This window comes from Fukomys damarensis, unplaced genomic scaffold, assembly GCF_012274545.1.
Source record: "Fukomys damarensis isolate Sample0158 unplaced genomic scaffold, DMR_v1.0_HiC HiC_scaffold_25, whole genome shotgun sequence".
NCBI lineage: Eukaryota > Metazoa > Chordata > Mammalia > Rodentia > Bathyergidae > Fukomys > Fukomys damarensis.
The window spans coordinates 23,569,823-23,578,655 of record NW_022900937.1 but is presented as its reverse complement, the minus strand read 5'-3'; the positions used below and the strand labels follow the sequence as shown (position 1 = coordinate 23,578,655).

At 55.4% G+C, this 8,833-nt stretch overlaps 1 protein-coding gene across 1 annotated transcript in view; it reads left to right on the top strand.

The window, feature by feature from the left end:
• Sema7a (semaphorin 7A (John Milton Hagen blood group)) overlaps positions 1–7,779 on the top strand; it is a 10,750-nt gene extending 2,971 nt beyond the window's left edge. Inside the window, exons 7-13 of the mRNA XM_010626717.3 lie at positions 1,806–1,990; positions 2,772–2,880; positions 2,968–3,166; positions 5,343–5,470; positions 5,631–5,785; positions 5,968–6,029; positions 6,271–7,779. Coding sequence (XP_010625019.1) covers positions 1,806–1,990; positions 2,772–2,880; positions 2,968–3,166; positions 5,343–5,470; positions 5,631–5,785; positions 5,968–6,029; positions 6,271–6,632 — 1,200 coding nt within the window. The 3' untranslated portion in view covers positions 6,633–7,779. The remainder of the gene's footprint in view (positions 1–1,805; positions 1,991–2,771; positions 2,881–2,967; positions 3,167–5,342; positions 5,471–5,630; positions 5,786–5,967; positions 6,030–6,270) is intronic.
• The last annotated feature ends 1,054 nt before the right edge of the window (positions 7,780–8,833 follow it).

The window sequence follows — 8,833 nt, the reverse complement described above, 5'->3', positions numbered from 1 at the left end:
GCCGGCTGAGAGGAATATGCAGGGGCTGTGTGCCTTCCCCCCCACCCCGTGTCCCCAGGGGATGAGGTGTACTCTACCATCCGGAAGCAGGAGTACAATGGGAAGATTCCACGATTCCGTCGCATCCGGGGTGAGAGTGAGCTGTACACCAGTGATACCGTCATGCAGAGTGAGTCGGCTTGGCCTGGCTTTGGGTGGATGAGGGTGTGGATGCCCAGGGTGGGGCTGGGTAGGGTCTTGATGTTTCTTGGGAAGGCTCCCCTGGGACCACCCAGGAAAGAGGGAGTTCCACAAAGGCCTGAGCAGCCAGAGTGAGGAACCTGGATACAGAGGTGTGGAGGCAGGATAGGCCTGCCATGTGCTGGGGACAGGTACAGAGGAGGCTGGACCTGCTGCTCAGTCCCTCTGCTGGGCTCCTGCAGGCAGCCCAGCCCCCTCCTCATTAAGGCTCTGCCAATTAGGCAGAAGTGACATAGGGGCCCCTGGGGGCCTTCCCACAGTCCCCAGGCATGAAGTCATTGCTCTTGAGCCCATGACATCTTTGTATGAGGATGAACAGATGTGGGGTGCAACTGCTGAGCCCTTAGCCTCTTGGGGTACAGGGCCTCACGTTCCGAGCTTATTCCAGGCCTGCTTTGCCCAGGGTGGGCAGGGCTGCTGCATGCAGGTTCCCCAGTCTCACATCCTGTGTCCCCACAGACCCGCAGTTCATCAAGGCCACAATTGTGCATCAAGACCAGGCCTACGATGACAAGATCTATTACTTCTTCCGGGAGGACAATCCTGACAAGAATCCTGAGTCTCCTCTCAATGTGTCCCGAGTTGCCCAGCTGTGCAGGGTGAGTGGCTGTGAGGGCAAGTGTATGTCTGTACATGTACAGTTGAGCAAGTGAGGATGAGCGAGTGTCTGCTTGCACAGATGTGAGCGACTATGTCTAGGACCATGGGAATGGATGTGTGCACTCACAGTTCATGTGTATGTGTAAAGATGTTGAGATGGAGTGTGTAAATGTGCATGTGCACAACCATATTTACACATACATGTCCTGCGTGGGTGAATGTGCTGTGTGGGCGTGCAAGTATGTGACATATTTACACGAGTATATTCCACTTGTATGCTGTACCATGTATGTAACAGTGTGTTTACATGAGTGTGTCTTATACGAATATCCTGTGCCAGCTGTGTGTACAAGTGTGTAACCATGTGTTTAGATATGTTTGTTCCTCTTGTATGAATAAACTAAGCTATGTGTGACTTCAGGTGTATAACAGGGTGTTTACACTGGTGTTTTGCTTATATGCATATTCTTGCCATGTGGATGTGTGTGTAAAAGCATGCTTACACAAGCATGTTCCTCTTGTATGGGTATACTCTTGTGTCATGCAAATGTGCAAATGTGTTTAAGTGTGTTCCATTTGTGTGGATACTGTGCCATGTGTGAGTGTGTAGATGTATAACAACATGTTTATATGGGTGTGTTTTGCTTGTATGATCATAATGTGCCATGTGTGACTGTGCACCCATGTGTTTACACAGTACATGCATGTAGGTGGCAGGTGTGTCAGCTGTCTGCTTTAAGGCAACCCAGCACCAAAGCTCACCATGGGCCCTGTGCCCCTAGACCTGCTGGGTAGCCTGACTTGGAAACCGGTCTTGTCTTAGTCTCCTCACCCCCTGGTGTCCCGGCTTCCCTGGCAGCTGCTTTCCTGTTCCCCAGCCTGGTGCCAGCATTCCGGAGAGGGGCCTTGGATGGGGTGGCAGCCCAGACAAGTTCTGAACAGCCTCCTCTGCCTCTTCCTTCCAGGGGGACCAGGGAGGTGAGAGCTCCCTGTCAGTCTCCAAGTGGAACACCTTCCTGAAAGCCATGCTAGTGTGCAGCGATGCCACCACCAACAAGAACTTCAACCGGCTACAGGATGTCTTCCTGCTTCCTGACCCCAGTGGCAACTGGAGGGACACCAAGGTCTATGGTGTTTTCTCCAACCCCTGGTGAGTGACCCTCATCCTGGGGCTGGCGTTGGCATTGGACCTGGTCTCTGCTAAGGGCAGGGTTGGTGTAGCATGAGCAGAAACGGCAGGCTCAGGACAGGGCTATTGCTGGGTGCAGGGTGGGGGCAGTCCGGATGATGTGTTCTGCATTCCTGAGTCTACACACACCTTGTGCACACACACACACCTGTGTGTCCCACCATGTGTGTGCTTGGAACTAACGTGGGCTCTAGAATGGGCTACTGGGGCTTCTGTTGGGGTGCTGGGTGCCATCACACCTGCTCAGCACTGCTCCCGCCTGATAGTTCACACTTCTTAATCACTCTCATTGATTGAAAACAAGGCAGGCAAAAGTGCATAGTAAACAGGGGGAGGGGCCAAGGAGGGTAAGCCATGACCCTTTTCTGTGGCTCCTGTGTGGGAAAAGGATGAAGTTCTGGTCTTCTGGGGTCCCAGCACCCCACAGCCTGTGCCTAGAGTGGAGAACTACCAGTTTAACTCTGCAGTGCTCTGACACAACGTAAGCTGTGGTTTAGGCTGTAGCAGGAAGCAGTAAAGTTTAGCTTACCTCCCTCCCTCCCCTCCCTCTCTCCTTTCTCTCCTTCCTTCTGTCCCTCCCTTCAGTGGTATTTGATAATGCTATGCCAGGCCCTTAGCTCCAAGGATAGACCTGGCTCACTGAGCTCATGGACCAGGGGTGGTAGTGGTGCCTTGCGTGGCATGGGGCTGGCCTGAGAGAGACAGGGGCTCTGGAGTTAGGAGGTGGTCTCTGTCCCCACAGGAACTACTCTGCTGTCTGTGTTTATTCCCTTGGTGACATCGATAGAATCTTCCGTACCTCTTTGCTCAAGGGTTACCACATGGGCCTTCCCAACCCTCGGCCTGGCAAGGTGAGTGGTGACACCGCGGTGCCCAGGCCCTAGCCCTTCCCACCTACACTCCCAGCTGCCCACTGATGGGCCTGCTCTCCTCCCTAGTGCCTCCCAAACCAGAAGCCCATACCCACGCAGACCTTCCAGGTGGCCGACAGTCACCCCGAGGTGGCCCAGAGGGTGGAGCCCATGGGACCTCTGAAGACGCCATTGTTCCACTCTAAATACCACTACCAGAAAGTGGTCGTCCACCGCATGCAAGCCAGACACGAGGGAACCTTCCATGTGCTTTACCTAACCACAGGTGAGGGGCCAACCAGGGACCCCTAGCTTGCTGTGTACCAATGGACAGGAGAGATGTAAAGAGTAACATAGGTAACATTTGGCTGGTTATTTACATGCAGAAAGAATTGAGTGGCTGGAGCCATCAGGGATTTGTGTGAGTGGTCAGGCAGGCAGGAAGGGCTTCCCAGAAGTGGTGAGGACAGAGAAAGGAGAGGAAGGTCAGCCTAGGAGGTGGGAACATGCACAGGGAAGCCGAAATGTGTGGTTATCAGAGCAAAGCCAAGTGCAGCTTTGGCTGACTCAGGGAGAAGGGGTGGGAAGGGATGTGGAGAGCCAGGAGAGACCTGGCCATGGGTCTCCCAGAGCCTCTGCCAGCAGCAGGAGACCCACGCACCCTTGGGATGGTACTGGTAAGAAGAAACATTCAAGGAGTTGGTAGGATCCAAAGAATTCAGTGTGACAGAAGAAAGAGATTCTAGATGGCAGAGCCTTGGCCACATTCCCAGAGGACCAGGGCTGCCTTTCCTGTTCCCTGGGTTGCTGGTGCAGTTCCCAGAAATATGCCCAACATGCTGGAAAGCCGGTGGCATGGAGGAGCTGACTGAGCTGGGTTTGTGGCAGCTTCCAGATCCAGACTCTGGACAAAGGGCTTTTTCGGAGAGGGCTTGGAGGTCACTGTGGGGTGGTGACTGGAAAGGGCCATTGTTCACACTCCTCCTTGTTCACTTCCTGCCACTGCTTCACCTTGGGGCTGCTCAGCCATGGCGGCTGGATTGGAAGCTGGGACCCCAGGGCCATTGTTTGGTTCCTGAAAGCTTTTGGGAGAATTTCCCACAGAAGAACACCTGGGCTCTGGGTCCTGGGACTGTACCTCTTTACCCCTACATCTACCCCAGCTGAACCACCAGGCCCCTGTCCTTGTTTTGCTCCAGCAGTGGCTGGCTCAGCTGTTGTGGCTGGCAGGGGAGCAGGGGAAGACAGGTTACACGGTGCAGGACAGGCTGGAGGCTCTTGTAACTGGGAGAAGTTAGTGGCTCTGTTCCTGAGAGGTTCTTGGAGGGGCTGTTTGGAAGGAGATGCAAGATGTACATTTGTGTGTGCATGCGTGCATGCAGGTGGATGTGCATGTGGGCAGTTGGGCTGGGGCTTGTCAGTGCAAGGAGCCTCGGGCCACATCTCCGAGTTTGCAGGTGGAAATCACAGATCCATAGAGGAACCATCCCAGGCAGGCAATCATCTGACTGCTTTTTTGGGGCAGGCGATGCCCTGGGAAATGGGGAGGGAGGGAAAGAGGAAAGGAGGCTTTCTCGAAACTGGGACAGCAGGTGAGGTGGGATTAGGAGGACCCAGGGTCAGGATGCCCACTAGTTCCCAACCAGGGCCAACAGAGAGAGCACTGGGCTATCAGGCAGCCTGCATATGTGACCTTGGGAGCTCTTCTGTGGAATCTAAGGCTCTTTTGAGATCTAAGATTTTACAAAAATTAAAATATCCCTGAAGACTATATACAATGTGGAGTCCTAGATTGGATCCTGGAACAAAAGAAGAACACGAGTGGAAAAACCCATGAAATCTCAATGAAGTCTGTAGCTTAGCGAATAGTAACGCACCAATGTCAATTGCTCAGTTGTGACAAATGTACCGTGGTTATGTAAAGTGGTCACATTAGGGGAAGCTGGGGAAGGCAAGACAGGAACTCTCTGTGCTATCTTTGCAAATTTTCTAGACATCTAAAATAATTCTTTTAAAAAAAAATGTATTTAAAGAAAATATATCCCGTAAGAGGACCAGGAGGCAGGGGCATCATGGAAGAAGCTAAGGGGGTTCTGACAGGGCCTGGCTCCACCTTGGTCTCTGTTCTTTACCAACTGTTTGACCTTGAGCATCTGCTTGGCTTTGCTGAGCCTCCCTTATCTGCAAAGCAGGAAGATAGTGTCCGAGGCCGTGCATGCAGCCTTGAGCATACAGGGGGGCCCTCTTTGGGGAACTGTGGGGCCTTACTGGACCCACTTGGAAACTTCCAGGCTGCCCTTGGGCTTTATTCCTCTCCACTCACACTGTCCTCCCCAACTCTGATTGAGTCCTGTCCCTGGCCTGAGTTATGACTCCCTACCCCTCCCCACCCTATATCTTTCCTGGGTGGCCCCACCTGGATGGAGGCTGCTGCCCACTGATCCACTGCCCACTGCCCACAGACAGGGGCACCATCCACAAGGTGGTGGAGTCAGGGGAGCGGGAACACAGCATCGCCTTCAACATCATGGAGATCCAGCCTTTCCACCGTATGGCTGCCATCCAGGGCATCTCACTGGATACTGAGCGGGTAAGCCCCCCTGTTGGTCCCACAGGGCTCCCCAACAGCCCACTGAGGGCAGAGCTGCTTTGGAGGGAAGAGTCTGGATCCCAGGCCCTGCAAGATTATGCGAAGCCATGGCTAGGGACTGAGAGGCCAGTGTCTGACTCAAGTTTTGCTCTCTTTCCAGCGGAAGCTCTATGTGACCTCACAGTGGGAGGTGAGCCAGGTGCCTTTGGACCTGTGTGACGTCTATGGTGGGGGCTGCCATGGCTGCCTCATGTCCCGAGACCCCTACTGCGGCTGGGACCAGGACCACTGTGTGTCCATCTACAGCTGCCAAAGGTACTGTGGCCTAGGATTCCTGAGAGAGGGTGGACATAGGAGTTGGCTGGTGTTGCAGGACTGCAAGAAGTGTCTTACAGGGATGCTCTGGCCAGATCCTCCTCTCTGCTGATACTGTGGTGGGGCGAGGATGGGCAGGGGTCAGGCTACAGCCTAAGTCTCTCTCCTTCTTCCCACCCCAGGCCAGTGCTACAATCCATTAATCCAGCTGAGCCGCACAAAGAGTGTCCTAACCCCAAACCAGGTACTTGATCTGGCCCTGCCTGCAGGCTACAGTCTGATATAAGGGGTAGAGCCACACCGTGATCATCCCAACTTGGGGAGGACTGGTTTCACCTATGGGCCACAGGCACAGGGGATCAGACTGTGTTCTGCCCAGGGAGCCCTGTGGTGTGAGGTGGGATGAAGGTCCTTGTGTTCATCTGGGAGCTCAGTCTTGGGGTAATCCTGGTCCCTCCTCACGGCTGCTTCCCCTACCCCACCAGATGAGGCCCCACTGCAGAAGGTTTCCCTGGCCCGGAACTCTCGCTACTACCTGAGCTGTCCCATGGAGTCCCGCCATGCCACCTACTCATGGCGTCATGAGGAAAACGTGGAGCAGAGCTGTGAGCCTGGGCACCAGAGCCCCAACTGTATCCTGTTCATCGAGAACCTCACGGCCCGCCAGTATGGCCACTACCACTGTGAGGCCCGAGAGGGCTCCTACCTCCGAGAGGCCCAGCACTGGGAGCTGCTGCCTGAGGACCGAGCACTGGCTGAGCACCTGCTGGGCCATGCCTGCGTCCTGGCCACCTCTGTCTGGCTGGGGGTCCTGCCCACACTCACACTGGGCCTTCTGGTCCACTAGGGGTGCTGGAGAAGTCGCGTACACAGAGCCGGCTGGCCCCGGAGCTCCATGCCCGATGTACCTTCCAAGGGGACCAAATAACCCAGTGGGGGACAAAAGGCCTGGAGATGTCCAGCCGCAGGCGGCTGCTGGGCCCCCAAGTGGGTGGGAGGTGCTGACTGTGAAGCTGGGGCATCTGTGACCAAGACTCCATCTTCTGGAGAGTGTTTTCCAAAAAACTCCTCACGCTGCCCGAGACCCTGTGGGTCCTGGAAAGGGAGCTGGGGCACTGTCTCTGGACCTTGGGGCTGAGGCTGGGTCCTCCTGGACTCTGTACCCACTGCCTCCTTCCCGCTGGTGCCCTGGCTGGCCCTGCCCCGTAGCTCCCTTGCCACTGCCAGGGTCTCCTGACAGCCGCCTTGCATGTTTATCGAAGGATGTTTGCTTTCCGGACGGGAGGACGGGAAAAGCTCTATTTTTATGTTAGGCTTATTTCATGTATAGCTACTTCCGACTGCATCTGTATGAAAATACCAAAACTACATGCTGGGGGGGGAGAGGGAGGGGATGGGAAGGGTGGGGGTGGGGCTGATCCCTATCTGGCTCCCTGGGGTGGGATGGGAGTCCAGGGAAGGGCAGGCATGGGTTTGCAGATGGTGGCATGAGCTGGCTCTGCCCAGGGAGCCCAGTCTGGGGGCATGAGCCCCCAGGATGGGGGTGCTGACAGGAGTGGGTGGGTGAGGGAGATGGGGGGATGAAGGTAAAAACAGCCCTAGGTTCACCAAGTTCATTCAGAGGGAGGAGCCGGGTCCTTAGGGGGAGGTTCTAGGACTCTGCCCTTGGCGTTGGGGGTCGGGGGGCAGGGGGACTCCTCCCTTCCCCTCAGCCCCCTTCCCCAGGGGCTGTGCTTCCATGCTCCTAGCCTCCTACCTTCAGCTCAGGACAAGTCCTAACTTAGGCTAAACTGTGAAACTTCCGGTGGGGGCAGCCCTACCTCCAGTCCATGGATTTCAGCAAAGAGCTGGGCCCTCCTCCAGTGTGTCTGGGGCAGGGCCTGGGGCCGGTGGCCTTCCAGCTTCCGCCCCTGCATCTCTACTCAATGCACTTTAATAATGTAACATACTACTAATAAACAAGCTATTTATTTACGTATGCCTACTCCCTGCCTGCAAAGCCGTCCTTGTTGCGGGGTGAGAATACTATTCATCTCCCAGTATACCTCCTTGTCTTTCGTACATTTTGGGGTGGCTGTGGGTGCCTCAACTAGTGATAGGCAAGATGGGAAATCGGAACCCACAACTCTCAGCAGCGTGTCGTCTGCCCGGCTGGGAGGACAGGTGGAAGTAGGGGGAAGGGGGTTGGGGACTGCTCGGTGGATGGATGGAGGTCAGGACTAGGGAACTGCTTCAGGAGAGAGGGTGGGGACATGGGGGAGGTGAGGGGATACCAGATGTTCCCGTCCCCTTCCATCTTCTCTGCCCACTTTTGTTTCTTCTCTTTGGCCCTTGGCCCTGGTGGCAGGAACCCAGGCCTGGGAAATGGGATGGTGAACCTGTCCTAACAGTAAGCACTGGAGGGAATGTATTGCAACTCTGACAGTTCCCCTCCCTGAGTCAGCCCAGCTGCTGGTGGTCTGTGGGGAATCCCAGACTGCTGGAAAGGCCCTCACCCTCAGGCTTCTCTCCCCAGTCCCATTCATTCTGGGCTGCTCCTGGATCATGACTCTTCTGGTTCTCACCTCTCCCTGCACCCAGCTTTCCCTGGGTGACCAGGGTGTAGCAGGTGCTTTGAGCCAGGGGCCTTCAGGAGCTTGAGGGAACCAGGAAAGCCTTGGCTGGGCCAGACTATGCACCCACTTCTCATGTTCTGTGGACCCTGTCTGCTTGTTTTCCAGCTCACAGCCAACAGCAGCTTCACACCCCCTTCCCAATGAACCCCAAGCTGGTGGTAAAGCAAAGGGCAGAGGCTGGGTTCCAGATCCACTGAGGGCAGCAGGCAGAAAAATTATGGGTTAAGCCTGGGCCCTTCCCAGATTGCTGGGTGACCTCCAGGGTGCTCCATGCTCTCTCTGGACTGCAGGAGGCCCCTCTGTCCTTTGAGGATGCTATTGATGTCCTGATGGACCTGTAGAGAGAACTTGAGTGATGGCGCACACTGCTTTGTCTCTCCAGGGCACCAGGAGAGGCTAACCAGGCGGGAAGCCGTGTGCATCGAGGCATGAA